This window comes from Lithobates pipiens, unplaced genomic scaffold (assembly GCF_037356315.1).
Source record: "Lithobates pipiens isolate NorthernLeopardFrog02 unplaced genomic scaffold, aLitPip1_a1.2 Scaffold_8, whole genome shotgun sequence".
NCBI lineage: Eukaryota > Metazoa > Chordata > Amphibia > Anura > Ranidae > Lithobates > Lithobates pipiens.
This window is the reverse complement of record NW_027507903.1, coordinates 114282390-114305335: the sequence shown is the minus strand read 5'-3', so window position 1 is coordinate 114305335 and position 22946 is coordinate 114282390. Positions and strand designations below refer to the sequence as shown.

Sequence of the window (22946 nt, the reverse complement as noted above, 5' to 3'; positions counted from 1 at the left end):
GTGCGTTCAGCTTTCCCCCTAACAGCCCACTTGTAAGCGCACCCCAATACAATTGTGCTTGATCGAGCCCATATAGGGACTGCTTAGTCAGTAGTTGCAAAAAACAGTCGTCAAAAGCCACACATAATCCAATTACGTACTCCAGCTTGTTCATATTACTCTTCTGTATGTAAACCCAAACCAATCCACCCCCCTCCCCCCACCCTACCCTGCACCTGCCCCAACTTGTGCGGGTATATTCCCTCAAAAACCAAACATGCCTGGCTGGGAAAACCAGTTTCAGTGAATTAGAAAGAAAACCTAGAACAATAAATCTGAAAAAGGGTCGTGGCCACCGGTACCAGAAGGCCAGGTAAAGTAGAGCACCCTGCATAACAGCACACAGCGGTGACCTGGGTAGAGAGGCAAAAGTGTCAGTTCCTGTCCGGTCCCAGTGACCAACTCCCCCATGGCAATAAGAAGTCCCAGCAGACAATAGAGCAGTTTTCCGCTGCACCCTGCAATCAGTCCGTAGGACTAACATGTCTCCCCTTGCTCCGGGAGAAAAAAAAGGGAAAAAAAAAAAAACCCAAAATTGTTGAAATAAACTAACAGGCATGTATTGCAGAAAAAGTCCCTCAATATGGACACGAAGAAAAAAAGGAAAAAATTTGTTCCATGAACGTTGACACCATCAGCATGCGTAAAAGTTCTTGCCCCTATTAGGTCCAGAATCGGAAAGTCCAGCATATCCCAAAGTAGAAAAGGCATAAGAGTATCGGACACCACAGATGCAAGCATCCTAGCGATGCTGGAGCAGGATAAAGGGAACAGGTAGCATGCCATATTTCCAGGACACCAGGGGAAAAGTAAAAAAGTTTTAAGCTCACCCATCCCACAAGTTCTTAGTCAGCTCTATCCCGAGGCGCTCTGCGTTCCAACCATGCTATGACCTCCCTGGGTTGTTCAAAGAAAAGTGCCCGGTCCCCTGCCTCCACCCTGAGGCGCGCTGGGAATAGCATAGAGTATTTCACTTGTTGTGCACGCAGCAATCTTTTAGCCTCCAGGAAACTCTGTCGGCGTTTCTGGACATCCGCTGAAAAACCAGGAAAGATTGCAACTTTAGTATTTCCTATAGGGATGTTACCCTTTTCCCGAGCCATGCGTAGGGCAGCATCTCTATCCTTATAGTTCAGGAGTTTTGCAATGAATGTGCGCGGGGGTGCACCTTGAGGTGGAGGCCTGGCAGGCATACGATGCGCACGCTCAACCGTCAACATGGGGGAAAAAGACTCCCGGCCATAGGTAGTTATCAGCAATTGTTCCAGAAAAGTTGTGGGGTCTTTACCTTCAGCCCCTTCCGGAAGACCGATCAGTCGGATATTGCATCTGCGTATGCGATTTTCCATTTCGTCCTGCTTAGCAAGCAGGAGGTCTATTTGCTTCTGCATGTGGTCAGCATCATTTTGCAGTGGCGGGAGAGCATCCTCCACATTGCTAATGCGGGTCTCAGTTTCCCTCACCCGGTCACGCAGCTTCTGAAAATCCTGCCTTATTAAAGAGATGTCCATTTGCACGTCTTCAATTTGGGATGTAAGGGACGTGCGGCACAATGTAATGGATTCAAGAAGCCTGTCTGTGTCTCCCGCTGCACGCGGCCCTCCCGTCTCCTCCGCGCCGCCATTTTCCTCCCCCTCCTCACTCGCATGTCGGCGGTATTGAGACAGCCGCGCTGCCGCCGATCGCTGGGATTTCGAGGGAGACATGTCCACCGGGATGAAGGGAAGCCTTCCAGACGTATTCAGGTAAGTATTTGTGCTGTGGTGTCACAGGATCAGCGTGGGAGACAGGATCATTCGGCGGAGCTCCGGAGATACACGTCCTACTCCATGCAAGGTCAGGCCACGCCCCCCTCTATGGGGGTTTTTTTAAGGCTATTTGCATTGCACACAGGTCATGTTAGCATTAGTATTAAGAAAAAAAATGCGTTGGGGTCCCCCGAAATTCCATACCAGGCCCTTCGGGTCTGGTATGGATATTAAGGGGAACGCCATGCCAACAAAAAAAATGCCGTGGGGGTCCCCCTCAAAATCCATACCAGGCCCTTATCCGAGTACGCAACCTGGCAGGCTGCAGGAAAAGAAGGGGGACGAGAGAGCGCCCCCCTGAACCGTACCAGGTCACATGTCCTCAACATTGGGAGGGTGCTTTGAGGTAGCCCCTCAAAGCACCTTGTCCCCATGTTGATGAGGACAAGGGCCTCATCCCCACAACCCTGGCGGGTGGTTGTGGGGGTCTGCGGGCGGGGGGCTTATTGGAATCTGGAAGCCCCCTTTAACAAGGGGACCCCCAGATCCCCCCCTGTGTGAAATGGTAAGGGGGTACAAAAGTACCCCTACCATTTCACCAAAAAAGTGACAGTGTTAAAAATGACAGGAGACGGTCTTTGACAATTCCTTTATTAAAATCTTCTTTCATCTTCTTTCTTCCTTCTTCTTTTCTTCATCCTTCGGTTTCTTCCTCCATCTTCTTCTTCCTCCGATCCTCTTCTTCCTCAGATCCGCTTCTTCTTGGTCCGGTGTTCTCGTCCGGCATCTTCCTCCACGGCGCCTTTTCTTGGTTCATGGACCGCTCCGCGCAATGGGAGGCTCCCGCGGTGTGATGCTTCTCTTCTTCTGACAGTTCTTTTATAACGGAGGGCGGGGTCATCCGGTGACTCCGCCCCCTCTGACACATGGAGCCGTCAGAGGGGGATAACACGATAATTCTACAAGAGCGAGTATGTGCACCTTTTGTTCCAGCCCAGCCACTATTCACATTTAGAAGAGCCCCCTATATCAAGTTGGTCCATAGTGAATACTCACATACTTCTTCCATTACTACTAAACTACGAGGTACTTATCCCTGTGGTAACTGCAGGTATTGCAAATACATCAATACCGTTCACAACATTAGTTACCCAATCAACAATTTTTTTAATCCCCGTCACTATGTCAACTGCCGCGCAGAGGGGGTCGTATATCTTCTACTTTGTGAGTGTGGCTGCTTCTATGTTGGGAAGACAAAATTACCATTCTGGAAACGTACTTACCGCCACATCACCACTATCAACAGCAAAGATCCCGACCTCCAAATAGGCCGACACTGTGCCACGGGCCATTCTGATCACACACCACATGTACGCTTCCTAGCCCTCGATCATATCCCTCTTAATATTCGAGGAGGTGACCACAATAAACTCTTACTTCAGAGTGAATTAAGGTGGATTTTTCATCTTAATGTCACCCTTCTTGGAAGGTTTTCAATCAGGGGTGTGTGAGCTTGACCTCTAACCAATTCAATACATTATATGATTGCTGACCTTTGGTCTATCAGCACCATACTGATACTATAGTTGCTGTTTGATGCACCTTTCTGCTGATCCTGCTGGCATATATCTGTAGAATTATATCAATTTTTGCATATAATATTTAGTTTTATGGTAGTAATATCATCATGCTAATCCTCTATTTATAATACACTCATATTACTTATGTTAAGTATTGTTATTTTACTTTTGTACCTTCTCTTCTTTCATTGTTCAGTCATTATCATTTGTTATACTCATTCAAATATGTTGTATTCTGTTCAGAGTTAATATCTACCATCATATCTAAATATCATGCTACTTAAGTCGCAAGTCTACTATTGACACCATTTCTAATTGGTTTAGTAATTTGTTTATGTATTGCCAGTATATGTTTTTTGTTATGTATCAAATACACTTTTCTGATTAATAAATTCATTGACATTACACTGTTTAAGAGCTTGGTATATCTCAAATATCCCTTGGGGTACTGGCTATGCGAATCGCATAAGGCCACTTTTTTTGTAGTGCACTCTGATATAAGGTCATCTCTGGTCACCAGAGCCCCCCTTACTTTAATGTTCCCCCTTACTCCAATCTGCAGCATTGCCCCTTACATCAAATTTCCCCTTGCACTGTAAGGGCAGGGCTCAAGTTCTGCTGGAACTCATGGGAACGGAGTTCCTGTACTTTTTCCACAACAGGAACTCAGTTCCCATTAGCATCCGTGTCCTGCAAGACTTTGAAGTATGCGAGCTGTGTGGCAGGTGCTACACCAGCAGCTGCCGACACACAGCTCACAATAGTAAGTGACAATTCAGGCATTGGCAGTAGGGGGCCCCATAACAGCTTCCACTTTCATCTACCTGTCAATCACAGCTAGCTGATGGGTAGATCAGGTCTAGGTCTAGCTGATGGGTAGATCAGCTATTCTGCTCACAGGACATGCAGGGAGAGAGGTGAGCTGAGGGAGGAACATCAATTTTTTTGGGTGGTATGCTGAGCACAATACTTGGCAAAGTTTAATGCCAGGAGGGAAGTTTATGTGGAAATATGTGAAGGGTTGGAATAGCAGCGAGTGTGTGTTGGAGCCCTGCAGAGTTTTCAGCCCCCCAAGCTAACATACATCTCCTATGCAGGAACACATCACTATCTCATCAAGCATTCTGTTCAGATAATGTGCAGTTCATTTATGACCGTTCCGTTTAACCCTGTGTTATCCACACTCTGTTCAATGAAAAGTATAAACTCACCACATAAACAATCTATATACAAAAAAAATTCCCCAATAAAGATCAGAACATGATGTTCACATTTTCATGGAAGAACATTTGAATGAATGCTGATTATTCAGAGAATTACCGTATTTATGTTTATTGAGGAATGTTTTTTTTATGTACTAATAGTTAAGCTTCATACACACAATATGAAAATTGGATGAAAAATACCACTTTTGAAGCGTTCGTTGCATATGAGCGTATCATTTTTATTTATTTTTTGGTGGGGGAGTGGATCTTGGGTGGGAGTTCCCACACTTTTTTTCCCCAGGACTTGACCCCTGTGTAAGGGGAAATCTTGCAGACTCTGATGTAAGGGGGAACCCGGGTTATATTAACCCGAGCTTCATGTGAATGAAGAAATATGATTTTTGACTTTTATTCTACTACTACTACACATTACTAGTAACAGCTGCACAAATTGTATTTCTATTTGTTTGCATGTACTATATATATGTTTAATGATAATTTGCTAGAGAAAATTCTAGATATATATGTAGGACTAACCCCCGAAGGAGCTTCTGGTTTTTATTCGGGCTTACCATTACCTCACCTGCTTGCTTCTTCATCTTAGGGGGGGGGGTCTCGTGGAAAGTAGCCCAAATGATGATAAATCCGACACGTAATCCTTTTTTGCAGATTTATTTAGGGATAACGCCAAAGAAAGACAAAAGACACAGTCCTTCAATAGAGGGTTAGAGGATAAGGGGGAGTTTAGGCACCTACTAATTGCGGGTTAGAGGTATTGGTCAGATCCAGAGGACAAACAGCTCCACAGACTGGATCCAGCAGTCACCGGATAGGCCCCTCTCACTTGACCTAGCAGCCGATGAAATGCTAAACAAAGCCTCTGCCACCAACTTGTCAATTGAACTTGGTGGTTTTGAGAGTTTTAGAAAGAACTACCATACAGTGCCAGATACTTTCAGCCGACCCGGCGATACTGTAAGGATATTCATCCGGGTTGCGTCCTTCAACTGAGTTTCCAGGCTCTTCCAGAGACGCCAGCCTTGCGCTCGGTCCTCCACCTGAGAAGTCCTCCCCTGGATTCTCCAGTTCTCTTGGCTTCTCCCCACAGGCAAGACAGCACAGGACCACCCCTGGATCAGTAGGCCCCAAGACATTCCTGGGCCTACACTCACACAGTTATGAAGCCTCGGGCCAGCCGGCCCCTAGATGCAGATCCATGCGACACAGACCCCAGGCCAGGAGGGCCATGGGGTAGGGATAGCGGACAGACAGGCATAACCCAGAGAAAATGGTGTCGGTACCTTAAATACCCTCTCCCAGAGGGCACAGCAGGGAAACCACACCCACTGAACTATTTCCGAGCAAGAGGTGCCATTCAATACATCCAGCATGCTGCTGTTCCACACCCACCGACTGTGACAGTGACACCTACGGTCAAGTGGGAATTAGTGCAACCCAGCTAGACTGGTACAGAAACCAGAACTTTTCGAGAAATTAGTCTGAGCCAAACTGCAGCTTCAGACAAATTTGAAAAAAGAACAATAGCGTCTGCTCATCAGGAGCAGGGCGCTACATATACAATTTATACTGTTAATTTTTATCGCTTGAATTATTTTTACCATTATGGGTGTGAGTGGGGCCGTATGTCTAGGTTTTGCCTAAGGCCTCACAAAGCCTATAGCCGCCTCTGGGTGAGTGTATATATCTAGCTATATACAGGACAGATGATATATATACCTGCATACCCTGATCAGTGAGGCTGAGCTATATACCCTGAACTGTAATGCTGAGCTGTATACCCTGATCTGTGAGGCTGAGCTGTATACCCTGAAAGTCCTGCAAGCAGCATCTTTGGGGCAGTTTAGGAGCACTGTATACAGCAATCCTACACCGCCTATGCCCATTGGAATGAATGGGCAACGCTTCGGAAACGCCGCAACACAGGAGGGTTTAACCCTTTATTTGGCTGCTAGCGGGGGTTAAAAGCACCCACTAGCATCTGAAAAGCCCTGCTAAAACTACAATAAAGTGCTTCTAAAACTAGCTAGCTAATGGACCCACCACCCCAGTGTGAAAGGGATCTTAGTGAATCTACCCCTTAGTCCTCATCTAATGTGCTACCTTGTTTGCCACAGTACCCATGTTACTACTATATTTCATTAATTGATTAATGTCAAGATGCATATAATAGTAATGAGAGTTCTCTTGTTTACACAGGGAAAAACTGGGAACATACGATAGTGTTTATATTCAGCGGCCAGAAGATGCTGCTATCTTATTCCAGGTGGAGGGGATACATCCAGAGCGACTGAGGATCCAGCCATGGTTTGAATATCGTGACTATCGCAAAAAGAAATATGGAGTTCTTCTCAAGTAAGTTTATAATATGAAGTTTTAATAGAAGGCTGTAGTCAAGGTGCATGATAAGATTCTTACTCTCTTCTAGTAGCTTATTTAATTGGTATGTACATTCTCCATTGTGGATATCAAGGTACCCTATATGTTTCTGTTCAAAATTAGATGATACATACTGTAGAATTATGTACTTAGGCCATTTTTACACTGCTGCTCAATGACCACAGATTTTTTGTGATCCAGAGTTCCAGAAACTGTATACTCTAAACTGCATATTGGGATGATGGGATGATTGGATTATTGGCTGCAATACTGAGAACTCTCACTAGATGTCAGTGTACTTTATACACACACACACACACACACACACATGTGATGCGCTGGCAGGACGGTGAAAAAAGTCCTGCTAGCTGCATCTTTGGAGCGGTGAAGGAGCGGTGTATTCACCGCTTCTATGCCGCTCCTACCCATTGAAATCAATGGGACACCGCGGCAATACCGCCGGCAAAGCGCCGCTGCAGCGGCACTTTGCGGGCGGGTTTAACCCTTTTTCGGCCGCTAGCGGGGGTTAAAACAACCCCGCTAGCGCCCGCAAACTGCCGCTAAAACGACGGTAAATCGCCGCTAAAAATAGCGGCGCTTTACCGCCGACGCCGCTCCCGCCCCAGTGTGAAAGCAGCCTAATTGATTAAAGAGAAAAACATAAAAAAATGTTTATATTTAAAAATATTCTGTGAAATTTATATCCCTTGAGTATTCAGTCGATTTCTTCTTTGGAGTTTTTTTGCTTCTTTATATTTTTCTCTTTTAACAACTGGCATGAGAAATCTGGTATATCAAGGGGCGCATTGTTTGTTTAAATTTGTTGGCTTAGTTGGGCTGATTTATAAAAGACGTAAACCATGTTCACTGCGCAAAAAATTTTTTTTTTACTTCGCTTAGTGAATGAGGTGACGTGAATGAAACATGCACTTTGCAAAGAATTCCAAATCATGTGCAAGAAATTAAAAATACATTTTTGTTAGCACTTGGTTCCTGAAAGTAAAGCATTTTTATTTTCAAAATTCATTGCAATGCGCTGCAATGCTGGATAATGTGGAGTTTTCTGCATGTCATGCATTACACTCACACTACAAGGTTGGATCATGTGAAGTTTTCTCCTATGGTAGTTTTGATTCAAAGCCCCTCAGCTGTACTTTATATGCACACTGAAGCTCCCCAAAAAAATGGGATTTGTGTGTTACACGCACACTACAAGGTTGGATCATGTGAAGTTTTCTGCTTGTCATGCATTACACTTGTACTACAAGGTTGGATCCAAGGGCGGATCGGGGGGGCAACAGGGCAATTGCTCCCCCAGAGAAAATAATGAGCGGGTGACTGAGTAGGCCATCGGGTGAGCGAGTAGACGGGCAGGCTGGTGAGCAGGCCGGTGAGTGAGCAATCATGCCGGCGGGTGGGTGTGTGACTGAGCGAGCAGGCAGGTGTTGTCAGGAAGCTGCTCCCCTTCTGAATATGTGACAGAAGGGATGTTGCGTCGCCACCATCTTGGTACTACCGCACTCGTCCACAGTAAGCCTAATGTTATAAGTGGGCAAGCAGACATCTTTATACACCCACCAGAGTCTTGCTTTTCACAGTTATTTTTAACAGTAAACTCAACTTATATTTCACAAAATAAGCTGAGTTCACTGTTAAAAATAACTGTGAAAAGCAAGACTCCGGTGGTTGTATAAAGATGTCCACTTGCCGACTTCTAACTCTAGGTTTACTACTGACAAGTGCGGGTCTACCAAGATGGCCACAATGCAACATCACTTTGGTTGCATATTCTGATGAGTAGCGGCTTTCTAATGCCCCGTACACACGAGCGGACTTTTCGACATCCAAACTCCGACGGACTGAGTCCGGCGGACTATCCGATCGTGTGTGGGCTGCAACGGACTTTAGCGAAGCTAAAGTCTGACGGACTTTAGAAATGAAGCATGCTTTAAATTTTCCCGACGGAACTCCGCCGGACCCGGTCCCCTTTGAAAAATCCGCTCGTGTGTGTGCTACTCCGACGGACTAAAACCGACGCTAGGGCAGCTATTGGCTACTGTCTAGGAACTTCCTATGTCGAATCCAGTCGTACGTCATCACGTTCGACTCCGTCGGAGTTTGGTGTGATGGTGTGTGGTCAAGTCCGTTCGGTCGAAAAGTCCGCCAGAACTCCGTCGGAACTCCGGCGGAACTCCTTTGGAGGTCTGTCAGACTTAATCCCTCTCGTGTGTACGGGGCATAACATCATCTCTCACCCTGCATCACCACAGCTCAGCTTCTGACAGAACACCGCCATCACTGTGCAGGCGTAGACAGCAGAGAGATTACATTATCTCTCACTGCCTGCCCTCACTCTGGTACACAGCCACTGGCAAGTGCCAATCCGCATCTTGTGGCAGGCGACATTGGCAAGTCACAATCCGCATCTTGTGGCAGGCGACATTGGCAAGTGACAATCTGCATCTTATGGCAGGCGACATTGGCAAGTGACAATCCACGTCTGGTGGCAGGGCATGTGGCAAGTGACAATCCGCATTTGGTGGCAGCCAACAGTGGCAAGTGACATGGCAAGTGAAAATCCATAATTGGTGGCAGCCAACAGTGGCAAGTGACACACTGCATATGGTGGCAGGCGACGGTAGCAAGTGACACACTCGGGGGCTCCCACTGATTCTGCATTATGGTGAGTATTTAATTTTATATTACAATGTATTGCAATGTAATAATAGAAATAATGTGCTTCAATCATCCTGACACCAGCCATTCCCTGCAAAATATTCTGGCAGTGCCCCTCTCGAGACTAGGCTCTGGATCCGCCCCTGGTTGGATCAAGTTTTCTGCATGTCAAGTATTACACTTGCATGTCCAGCTACACTGATAGCCCCCTCTGCGTCCAGCTCATTTCTCCTGTGGTAGTTTTGATTCAAAGCCCTGCATAGCTATACTGTATATGTAAACTGGAGTTCCCAACCCTCCTGTGTCCTGTGTGAATGGTTCTTTCTTATTTCTTAAAGTGGAGCTCCACTCAAAAGGCGAAGCTCTGCTTGTTTTCTTCCCCCCCCCCCCCACCACCCGGCTCTGCTGCCACATTTGGCACCTTTTCAGGGAGAGCGGGTAGCTGCATTGATCTGTACTTATAAGGCGGCACTGGTGGGCACTGATAGGTGGCACTGGTGGGTGGCACTGAGGTTGCACTGATGGGGGCACTGAAGGGCATCGATTTGTGGCACTGAAAGGCACTAATAGGTGGCACTGATAGGTGGCAGTGATGGGCACTGGGTGGCAGTGATGAGCACTGGTAGGTGACACTGATAGGCAGCACTGCTAGGTGGCACTTATAAGGCACTGATTGGCACCACTGGTGGGCATTGATAGGTGGAACTCGTGGGTATTGATAGATGGAACTGATTGGTGGCACTGATATACACTGGTGGGCACTGGTTGGCACTGATCTACACTAGTGGGCACTGATTGGTGGCACTGATATGCAATGTGGGGACTGGCAGGTGGCACTGGCAGGCAGCACTGGTGAGCACTTTGGGACCTAAGTCCCTTACACAGAAGCCGGTGATCGGCTTTATTTTTCGCCTCACGCTGTATAGTCTGCACATCCAGCTTTTGTCAGAGGAAAAATCGTAAAAAGCTGTCGAAAAGCACCATACTAACAATCCGAAAATTGGCAGATCATTCGTCAGATGAAATTTTACTTGCAATTTCCATATTGTGTGTACGGGCCTTAACTATTTGTACTCTTGTTATTAACCACTTGGCCTCTGGAAGGTTTTGCCCCCTTCATGACCAGGGCATTTTTTGCTATTAAGCACTGTGCTAATTTAATTGCCAATTATGAGGCCATGCAACCATTCATGCAAATGAGTAAGATGAAAATGTAACCTTATATGGGAGCATTTAGTTATCGGCCCTTAGCTAAGGCTGCACTCACGCAGACAGATGGCAGCGCCGCAGCAGCAGGAATCTGATTCCTGCTGCTGTTTTTGACAGGTGTGTTGTGTCTAGCTTTGGCCACTGATCCTGTACACTTCAATTTTTTGATTATTTTAATAATCCCAAAGGGAAATGACAGGTTGTTGGAGGCCACAGCTATTCATAGCTCTTCAAACAACCACTGATTACCTGCAATGATCTCTTCTGTATGCACAAAAAAAGTTCATCTAGCTTCAGCTTGTTCATTTAGGGCCCTTTCGCACCGAACGCAGTTGGATGCATTTTGAACTGTGCTCCAATTGCATAGACAGCCCAAAATCTTATGAGCATAGTTCACATCATTGCAGTGCAGTAGAGCATGCTACATTGCAGTAGAGCATGCTACATTTTTCTGCACCGCAAATACAGGTAACGCGCTTCGAATGCACTGCACCATGCCCCCTTAAGCCAAGAAAGCCAAGCCTAAAAAAGTATAGAAAAATGCACTGCAAACGCAACACAAAATGCATGCATTCAGCAATCGCATTTCAAATACATGTAAACATGCAGTCAAAAATGCGCAAGTTATGTGCAGTTTCTGGTATGAATGGGCCCCTAAAGTAGAAATGTAGAATTTAAATGAAAATATATATATATATATATATATATATATATATATATATACATATATATATATATATATATATATATATATATATATATATATATATATATATATATATAAATTTATAACATCTGTCAGATTTTTTTTTGCCACCTGTGTCCCATTTACCTTCACTTCCTGTGTTATAGCCAAACAGGAAGTGAGAGGTAATCCCTGCATTAAGGGAATTTCTTGGGGACCCCCTGGTCATTAAAACTAGTGTCCCTATTGGATGATTTCCCCACTATTACCTTTCCAACCCAAAATTTAGGATTTTCTTTTACTTTCAATGATTATGGTAAACAGGACACATAGAGAGGGTGAATCTCCTTAACAGGAGCACAGACAGCAATAAAAAACTAACAGGTGTTCTAATCTTACTCCACACTATCCAAAACGAGAAAAAAAAAAAACATTTTGCCTTTAGTTATACTTTAAGCTTTAGGAATGTAAGACTGAGCCCTTGTTCACATTGGAACAAATTGGCATGCGATTTGACATGTCAAATCGCATGCCAAATAGGTGGCAATTGCCGGCAATGGCACCATCCAAATCGGTTTGCGGTGCTGCACCGATTCCCAAAAGTACTTTCTGTACTACTTATGGTGATTTAGGTGCCATTTTAAGAGACATCTATGCAGAAACCCACACAGATGTCTCTAAAAATGCCCCCGAAGTCGGGACTGACAGTTGAACTCGCATGATTTCCTTCCCGCTGCCAGTGTGAACCTGGACTAAAGCTGATTAGTAGCTATGCACAGCTGCTCTGGATTCTGGCTGCTCCAGTTTTGATAAATTCCCCACAATACTCTATATGGCTGTCTGCTCAAAGCTGTTTTTCACTTCCATGTACAAAGTTGTTTAATCTTGGACTGTGCTTATGTAATCACCAAAGTGCAACTCCAGAAATCACCACTAAGTGTTGCTCTTCCCCTTCATTTCATAACTGCTTGTTTTCCATCAAGCAAAAGCAGCTGATAATGACTTGCTCTTCTGGTCTTTCTCAATTAGCAGAATAAGCAATACCAGGGAAATGAGTTCAATTTTCTGAATTAGAAATGTCTACACATTGTTTTGATGACCTTAAAAAATAATGTTGTGAATAAATACATATTTCCATGATTTTCTCCATACTTTGTTTTCTCCTACAGATGTGCAGTATTAAAGCCCTGTCAGAGCGCTGCTGATTCTTATGGGGAGAACGGACGGAAATGGACAGCATGTCCGTTTTTATCAGATCTCATCCGATCCGCCAAGACGTATGGCGAACGTATCGTCATATGTCTGTTTTTAGCGGATCGGATGGCAGACGGGTGTCAGCAGACAATCTCAGCTGACATCTATCTCCCCATAGGAGTCAATGGATGACCCGTTTGGATCCACCTGAAAAATGGATAAGCAGATCCAAGTGGCCCTGTCGTGTGAAAGGGGCCTTAAAGTTTATGTATAGCCAAACATTTTATTTTTTTTGGACTAAGTGGGAGAGGGTTGGACATTTAAATTGCCGCCTGTTTTCCTGCTAGGTAGATCTGTCCTGATAACTATTGTCACGAAGGCAACAATTGATGGGAAATCCCAAATTTTACAGTTGTCACCAGAACAGACAGTGATGGGAATTCTTCCAATGGGACAACTGTCTAGAAGGGGAGCTCCTCTCACTTCCTGTTGCATCTTTATGACCTGAGAGAGGGTTGCTAATGCCGCGTACACACGATCAAACAAGCGGGTGGAAAAGTCTTGCAAACTCAAGTCCGCCAAACAATCCCCCCATGTGTAGCCTCCGGCATACTTTTTTGACCCGAAAGTACGGCGGACTTAGAATGTAGTTTTACACTCCAATCTTTCCGCAGGACTCTCATTTCGGCGGACAATCCGGCCGTGTGTGTGCCAGTCCGCCGTACTTTTGAAATGAACGGACTTTTCCCCCCCGGATTGGTCACATGGGTTGATGTCACATGGCGACAGTCCCAGCATCCTCCGGGACTGTGACATCATAAGGGGGCGGGGTCATCATGTGACACCAACCCATGTGACATCAACCCATGTGACACCGCCCCTTGTCCCTATATAAGTCGCAGCGCAGCGCGTCCCTGGCATTGCGGCCGGAGAGAACGTCGAGTCAACATCTCCAGGAGAAGAAGAATGGAAGGCGGCGGCGGCGGCGACAGAAGACTGGGCCACTGCCTGTAAAAGAGCTAGAAGAAGGCGCGGTGGCCCGGCAGAAGAACCGAAGAGGGGGACAAGACCCCCGAAGTCGGAAGAAGAGGCCGCGGCGACGAAGAAGAATGCCGGGCTCCTCCACTAGTAAAAGAGCTACAAGAAGATAGCGGAGGAGTCCGGCGAGAAGACCCCCGAAGACGGAAGACCCAGGGAGCTGTGCAATAAATTATTTTATCTTGTGTGTTGTGTTTTTTTTGTACTTTATTTTACAGGTGAATGGGTAGGGGTACATTGTACCCCATACTCATTCACATAGGGTGGGGGGCCGGTATCCGGGGGCCCCCTTATTGAAGGGGGCTCCCGGATTCCGATAAGACCCCCGCCCGCAGACCCCGACAACCAATGGCCAGGGTTGTCGGGAAGAGGCCCTTATCCTCATCAACATGGGGACAAGGTGCTTTAGGGTGGGGGGGCAACGTGGCCCCCCCTTCCCCAAGGCACCCCCCATGTTGAGGGCACGTGGCCTGGTACGGCTCAGGAGGGAGGGCGCTCGCTCGCCCCTCCTTTCCTGGCCGGCCGGGTAGCGTGCTCGGACAAGGGTCTGTTGTGGACTTTGGGGGGACCCCCACGCCGATTTTTTTTCGGCGTTGGGGTTCCCCTTTAAGTCCATACCAGGTGGCGGGGCCAACGACGTCTCCTTCGCGGGCCCCGCCTACCTGGAGACGCGCTCGAAATGAGCGGACTTTCCTCCGCGTGCGTGGGCGAGTCTGTTCAGTAGGGTGGATAGTACGGCGGACTTAGTATGCCGTATTAGTCCGCTGAAAAAGTGTCGTGTGTGGGCAAGTAGCCCGTTCAGAAAGTCCGATGGACAGTCTGGCGGGAAGTCCGCCAGACTAAGTACGTCGGACAGACGGCTACGTGTGTACGCGGCTTAACTCTTTCCTTATGTAGCAACCCTAAGCAGGAGTGTCTATTAAGCCTCATACACGTGATCAGATTTTCCGGCAGGAATTGTGTGATGACAGACTGTTTGTCAGACAACTGTTAGCCAAATTTCCATGGACAAATGTTGGATGGCAGGTTTATACATTTTCCATGGAAAAATGTCTTGTCGAATTGTCTGAGCGTGCACAAGTCCGTCGGACAAAAGTCCAAAGTACAAACATGCATGCTCAGAAGCAAGGATGAGCCAGAAGCAGTCGGTCTTGTATATTAGAGTCCATAATGGAGAATTAACATTCTTGAGTTGCCAAATTCTGAAATCTACAAATGCAGAGCACATAATGAAGCTGCTTTGCTGGTGATACGGATGGAGTTCTGCCAAATTGTATTTTCAAAAGCTTTTTTCTAGTGATAACAAGAATAATGTTATTATGCTTGGTTTTTTTTTTGGGGGGGGGGGGTGGCGCAAGTTACCACAACACCATTATCCCATAGTTTTTAAGATCAAAGATACAACTATGCACCTTGTCAATTTTACATTGTATTTTTTAAAATGTAACTGCCTACTCCCAAACTGTCATTTGAAGTAAAACACATAGCCAAGTATTATTCTACACATTTTTTTATTGTGCATTAAAAAAAGAAAACAAATAAAACTAGACATGCTATCTGCCAATAGAACTTAACCAAAAAGTACATTCTTTGCATCCAAAAATATAGAAAATATACCAAATCAAATCATTATTCAACAAAAAATAAAATAAAAATAAAATAGAAGCCTTATGCATGTGTCCTGCTTCTTAATATAGGAAGTCAACAATGCCAAGAGTTGGTGAAAGCAGGGGTCCATCATCTGGATTATTCTCCTGGAGCTTCCACAGCAAAGGCATATCACATAATTGGTCACGATTAGTAAAGCAACCAACTTTTGGTTCAAGAAATCCTCCTCCTCCTCCTGTTCCTGGACTGGACATAGGTCAAAGCAATAACTCCAAGGCCAATAATAAATAACATCGCCTCCGATTCTGCATTATGGCTGGTTGACAAATGGCCATTCAGAAACTAACTGAAAAGCACAAAATGAAAAGCGCAAATCAACACTCGCCAAACTTCTACGAACATTAAATTAGCAGAAGAGGCCCAAAGGGTGGCGCTAAAGAGCTGAAAAACCACGTAGTACGTCACTACGTTAGTTTTTGTTGACCGACAATTCCTTACTGTTTGTATGCAAGACAAGTTCCTGACCAATGCCCTTCGGACAGAAGTCCAAAGTATTATCTGAATTGAATCCGGCCGGTGCCAAGTTGATAGTTGGTGCTGCTTTCCTCTGGTTTGCCCAAACGCCACCTTGATCATTTACTCCTGCCTGCTATCAGAAGAGAGTCCCCTAGCCAGCTAATGTTCTGTACCTACAGTGATGCTGGTTTTGGCTTAAAGTCCTTTTGCACTGTATAAGCTGGAAGTGGATTTGGAGTCTGTACGTTTTTGGTGTTGGTATCTGAAGCCCCTACACCTTTCTCCCTGCAAGTTACTGGATGTATATAACCTTTAAAAACCCTTAAAATGAATGGCACCCAGTGTCTCTCATTTCCCCACCATTTAGTACATCATCTTTATCCAAAGCTAAAAAAATAACATTTTGGCTATCCATGCACTTTAAGGGAGACCTGTAATGGGAGACATACACGCAGATGAACGTTAATGGCATCCCAGTCTTATGCCCTGCACACATGGTCTGACATTCCGACGACAAAATCCATCTGATTTTTTTTTTTACGACGGATTTTGGCCCAAACCTGACTTGCATACACACGGCCGCACAAAATTGTCAGAAAATCTGATCGTTCAGAACTAGGTGACGTAAACCACATACGACGGGACTATAAAGAGGGCAGTAGCCAATAGCTTTTGTCTCGTAATTTATTCTGAGCAAGCGTGGCACTTTGTCCGTCGGAATTATCTACACACGATCGAAATTGAAAGAAATGGATTTTGTTGTCGGAAAACTTTAGATCCTGCTCTCAAACTCTGTTGGAAATTCAGACGGAAAAAGTCTGATGGAGCCCACACAGGATCGGATTTTCCGACAACAAGATCTGATTGCACATTTTCTGTCAAAGTCCGACCGTGTGTACAGGGCATTTTTTCGTAGAGTTCAATATTGAGTTGGCCCACCCTCTGCAGCAAAACATGTTTCAACTCTTCTGGGAAGGCTGTCCACAAAGTTTAGGAGTGTGTCTATGGGAAAGTTTGACCATTATTCCAGAAGCACATTTGTGAGGTCAGGCACTGATGATGGACGAGAAAGCCTGGTTCGCAGTCTCTACTCTAATTTATCCCAAAGGTTTTATATTGGGTTGAAGTCAAGACTCTGTGCTGGCCAGTTAAGTTCCTCCACCCCAAACTCGGTCATCCATGTTTTTATGGACTTTGCTTTGTGCACTGGTGTGCAGTCATGTTGGAACAGGAAGGGGCCAAAGTTGGGAGCATGAAATAGTCCAAAATGTCTTGGTATGCTGACGCCCTAAGCCCACGTACACACGGTTGGAGATTTTGGCAACCAAATCTGTCGGATTTTATCCGTCAGATTTAGTCTGATGGATTGTGTCCGAAACTGTTGCATACACACGGTCGGACTAAGTTGTCGAAAAATCCGATCTTTCAGAACGTGATGACGTAATTTCGTTACGATGGGACTAGATTCAGGCTAGTAGCCAATAGCTTTGATGTAGGAATTTGATCTGAGCATGCGTGGCACTTGGTCGATCAAAATTCTCTACACATGATCGGATTACGTCCAACCGGACCAGTTGGTCGGGAAATATTTCCAACATGTTGGAAAATTGGGTCCGACGGAGATTCGGATGGAATCAGTCCGATGCATACCACACACAGTCGGATTATCTGACGACACGGTCCGATAAGATGCATTCCAACGGATTCTCCGACCGTGTGTACGCGGCATAAGAGTTCCCTTCACTGGAGAAACTGAAAAACAACCGCACACCATAATCCCCCTTAAACCAAGTGATTTGGACCACTGCACAAAGCAAGGTCCATAAAGACACGTATAAGCGAGTTTAGGGTGGAGGAACTTGACTGGCCTGACCTCAACCCAATAGAACACCTTTGAGATGAATTCAAGTGGAGACTGCGAGCCAGGCCTTCTTGTCAAGCATCAGTGCTTGACCTCACAAATGCCCTTCTGGAAAAATGTAGGCTGCCATTGCCATGCTCTTCTAAAAATGCTACATGTCTGAGGCCTATGACAATCCTCTTTGAGCCGCTGACACTACAGATAAGGACTTTTGAAGTTTCGCTGTATTTTATTATTTAATCATTTTTCAGGGTCAGTTGCTAAAAATATTTGAGCTACAGGGTCAATATAGCACTTTCAGAAGGTCAGCAGTGGTGGCCCTCATAATTCTGGTGACATGTTTAGGTTGTGAACACATGCCCTGTCTATTTGAACCTTTTCAAGTATTTCCTCCAAGGGGATTTAGATTGTTGGAGCTGTTACACAGCTTTGATAAAAAAAAATAAGAAATTTTGAGCACCTAGTTAATGTATAAAAAGAAAATTATATCACCTACCAATAATGAATACATTTACCAGCTTTCATTTAAATATCTAAGGTATATTTTCTAACTTGATGTTTTACTAAATATAGAACAGATCAAAATAAACAAGTAGGGTTCACATATAAAATGTAACAATATATTTGTTAGTTTATAAAACCATTATCGATCAGCTATAATAAGAAACATGGGTACACTAATATATTATTGGTGAATCCCCCCCCATCGCTGGTCCCTTTATGGTTACTTTATGAACATGACCTAAAACGGGAATTTACAAACCCCAGGTGCCAGGCCACCACAGTGACAAGAAATTGTGTCCTGTTGCCTGGGCTACTGCCCGAATGCTCCACATATCCCGTTTTCTCCCTGACACTATGTATCCCGGGCTCTGTTTGCCCATCTGCCAGCCTGGGACTGGCATAGCGGTTGCCGCTGGGTAGAGGGGAGGGAGGAGGGCAGATACACATCCGTTCTCCTCCCCTTCTTGAAAATTCTGGGTCCTCGTTGACATCAAGGCCAGGAAAGAATGTAATGCAGTGCTATGTGCATTGCATTACATTCAGTGTATGGGAGACCTGTAGGGTCTTTTAAACCCCGGATGTCTCATTAAAGAGAACCTGTCACCAATAAAATCATCTCATAGGGGTCTTTTTGCCCCCATGTGATGGGAAAAAAATGTAAGTTATACAAAAAAAATTGTTTAATTGTAAAAATGTTACGTTAGACACAAGCACATAAAATCCTAAAAATGTACAAATGTAAATGCACGTGGCGGGGTGCCGACGCAGGCCAGAGGGAGAGCAACATTTCTAGCACCAGACCTGCTTCGTATTGCTAAACCGATGACTTACAGGGGACTTGTAAAGCGCTTGCAAACCGTGGATGTTCGAAAAAAAAAAGTTTTTTAAAAACCGCAAGGCAATGGCATAATGTGCTAGTATGCATCGCATACTAGCACATTATGAAATACTCACCAGCAAGCAGGAACACAGACGGCAATTTAAATGGCAAACCCATTCCCAAACCTATTCCCAAACCCATTTCCCAAACCCACTTTGTCCAACAAAAAAAAATGTTTGGCTACACATAAACTTTAAGGCCCCTTTCACACGACAAGCCCACTTGGATCTGCCGGTCCGTTTTTCAGGTGGGTCATCCATATACTCCTATGGGGAGACAGATGTCAGCGGAGATTGTCTGCTGACACCCGTCTGCCATCTGATTCACTAAAAACCACGTATTATGATAGGTTCAGCATCCGTTTTGGTGGATCGGATGAGATCTGATGAAAACGGATATGCTGTTGATATAAAAGTACAACACACCCTCTTGAAATGTCGAGTTTCTGTGATGTAAAAAATTAGACAAAGAATTTATTTCAGATCTTTTTCCACCTTTAGGGCCGGTTCACAGAGATGTCAGAGATCGGATGTGATTCGCACCGCACTGCAGTGAAAATCACATGCGACCTCTGTGCCTAAAGCCTAAAGGTTTTGTGCCAATATTGACTGGTATTTGGAACTGTTCATAATTCCCTCTACCTTGGACTAAGGGGGACTAAGGCCCCTGTTCCAGCTGAAGAAAAACAGCCCCAAAGAATGATGCTGCCACCACCATGCTTCACTATGGGTATGGTGTTCTTTTGGCAATGTGCATTGTTTTTGCGCCAAGCATTTCTTTTGGAATTATGGCCAAAAATTTTAACCTTGGTTTCATCAGACCATAACACATTTTTCCACATGCTTTTGGGAGACTTCAGATGTGTTTTTTTCAAATTTAGCCGTGTTTGCATGTTTTTCTTCATAAGAAAAGGCTTCCGTCTTGCCACTCTACTCCATAGCCCAGACATATGAAGAATATGGGAGATTGTTGTCACATGTACCACACAGCCAGTGCTTGCCAGATATTCCTGCAGCTCCTGATGTTGCTGTAGGCCCCTTGGTAGCCTCCCTGACTCGTCTTCTTGTTTTTTCATGAATTTTGGAGGGACGTCCTCTAATATGTTCCATGGTGTTCCATGGTATATCTAATGCCTTGGAAATTCTTTTGTACCCTTCTCCTGACTGATATCTTCTAACAATGAGATCCCTCTGATGCTTCGGAAGCTCTCTGTGGACTTTTTTGGCTGTAGGCGGGGTCATATTATAATTAGGGGTAGGACATGCGTTTGTAGGCGGGGCATAGGGAAAAAGTAAAATGTGAAGTGGTTAATGCAAAATAGTGGACGTGGTTTGCATGGGCGTGGCTCAAAGGGTGTGTGGTTAAAGTCTGAGATGAATGAGGGATGGAGAGGGAAAGGGGGAGAGAGGGATGGAGGAACAGCAGTCCCAGATCCTACACAACAATAGAAATATATGTATTCTAGAAAGTTTAACAATCAGCAGATAAAGATACTCCAAACACCTGGTGTTTAGCTCTTCAATCATACCAGCACCATGGTTGTTATGGTGTCAGGATGATTGGTGTGCATTATTTCTATTATTACATTGTAATATACAATTAAATCATTCAACTCACCATAATGCCGAATCAGTGGGATCCCTAAGCGTGTCACCTGCCACGTTGCCTGCCCCCATCAGAGTCCCTCCTTGCATCAGGCGCCCCCCAGCAGAGTCCCTCCTTGCATCAGGCGCCCCCCAGCAGAGTCCCTCCTTGCATCAGGCGCCCCCCAGCAGAGTCCCTCCTTGCATCAGGCGCCCCCCAGCAGAGTCCCTCCTTGCATCAGGCGCCCCCCAGCAGAGTCCCTCCTTGCATCAGGCGCCCCCCAGCAGAGTCGCTCCTTGCATCAGACGCCCCCCAGCAGAGTCCCTCCTTGCATCAGGCGCCCCCCAGAAGAGTCCCTCCTTGCATCAGGTGCCCCCCAGCAGAGTCCCTCCTTGCATCAGGCGCCCCCCAGCAGAGTCCCTCCTTGCATCAGGCGCCCCCCAGCAGAGTCCCTCCTTGCATCAGGCGCCCCCCAGCAGAGTCCCTCCTTGCATCAGGCGCCCCCCAGCAGAGTCCCTCCTTGCATCAGGCGCCCCCCAGCAGAGTCGCTCCTTGCATCAGGCGCCCCCCAGCAGAGTCGCTCCTTGCATCAGGCGCCCCCCAGCAGAGTCGCTCCTTGCATCAGGCGCCCCCCAGCAGAGTCGCTCCTTGCATCAGGCGCCCCCCAGCAGAGTCGCTCCTTGCATCAGGCGCCCCCCAGCAGAGTCGCTCCTTGCATCAGGCGCCCCCCAGCAGAGTCGCTCCTTGCATCAGGCGCCCCCCAGCAGAGTCGCTCCTTGCATCAGGCGCCCCCCAGCAGAGTCGCTCCTTGCATCAGGCGCCCCCCAGCAGAGTCGCTCCTTGCATCAGGCGCCCCCCAGCAGAGTCGCTCCTTGCATCAGGCGCCCCCCAGCAGAGTCGCTCCTTGCATCAGGCGCCCCCCAGCAGAGTCGCTCCTTGCATCAGGCGCCCCCCAGCAGAGTCGCTCCTTGCATCAGGCGCCCCCCAGCAGAGTCATAATTACCCCCTGTACATTAAAGTTAAATTGCTGCCTGGTCTTTACACTGAGGGACAAGAGCAGAAGGAACTCCACAAGCGGCCGGTGCCATGTGTACAGCTTGTATAATGGTGTCCCCTCAAAATAACTCCACACACAGCATTAATGTCTAAACCGCTGGCAAAAAAAGTTTGTACACCCCTAAGTGAAAACGTCCAAATTGGACCCAATTCGCAATTTTCCATCCCCGGTGTCATGTGACTTGTTAGTGTTACAAGGTCTCAGATGTGAATGGTGAGCAGGTGTGTAAAATTTGGTTTTATCGCTATCCTTCTCTGAGGATCTGAAAAAAAGAATTGCTGCTCTATATAAAGATGGCCTAGGCTATAAGAAGATTAGCAAAACCCTGAAACTGAGCTGTAGCACGATGGCCAAAACCATACAGCGGTTTAACAAGACAGGTTCCACTCAGAACAGGCCTCGAAATTTTGGACCATAGAAGTTGAGTGCACGTGCTCAGCATCATATACAGAGGTTGTCTTTGGGAAATAGACAGATAAGTGCTGCCAGCCCATCATTGGTGCAGAGGTTGAGGAGGGGGTCAGCCTGTCAGTGCTTAGACCATACACCACACACTGAATCAAATTGGTCTGAATTGCTGTCATCCCAGAAGGAAGCCTCTTCTAAAGGCGAAGACATACTAAGGACATGGATTACTGGAACCATATCCTGTGGTCTGATGAGACCAAGATAAACTTATTTGATTCAGATGGTGTCAAGCGTATGTGGCGACGACCAGATGATTAATACAAAGACAAGTGTGTCTTGCCTACAGTCAAGCATGGTGGTGGTCTGTAGGGATGAGCCGAACACCCCCCGGTTCGGTTCGCACCAGAACTTTCGAACGGACCCCAAATTCGAACGAACTTTAGAACCCCATTGAAGTCTATGGGACTCGAACGTTCGAAATGAAAAGTGCTAATTTTAACGGCTAATATGCAAGATACTGTCCTAAAAAGGGTTTGGGGACCTGGCTCCTTCCCCAGGGGACATGGGTCAATGCATAAAATGTTTTGAAAAATGGCCGTTTTGGCGGGAGCACTGATTTTAATGACGATTAAAGTGAAAAAAAAGTGAAATATTCCTTTAAATATGGTGCCTGGGGGGTGTCTGTAGTATGCCTGTGAAGTGCCACGTGTTTCCCGTGTTTAGAACAGTCCCTGCACAAAATGACATTAAACGGAAA

General features: G+C 46.0%; 1 protein-coding gene across 1 annotated transcript in view; it reads left to right on the top strand.

The window, feature by feature from the left end:
• The window catches only part of CYP11A1 (cytochrome P450 family 11 subfamily A member 1), a 141322-nt gene that overhangs the window by 25801 nt on the left and 92575 nt on the right, over positions 1-22946 (top strand). The window contains exon 2 of the mRNA XM_077473833.1: positions 6790-6945. Coding sequence (XP_077329959.1) covers positions 6790-6945 — 156 coding nt within the window. The remainder of the gene's footprint in view (positions 1-6789; positions 6946-22946) is intronic.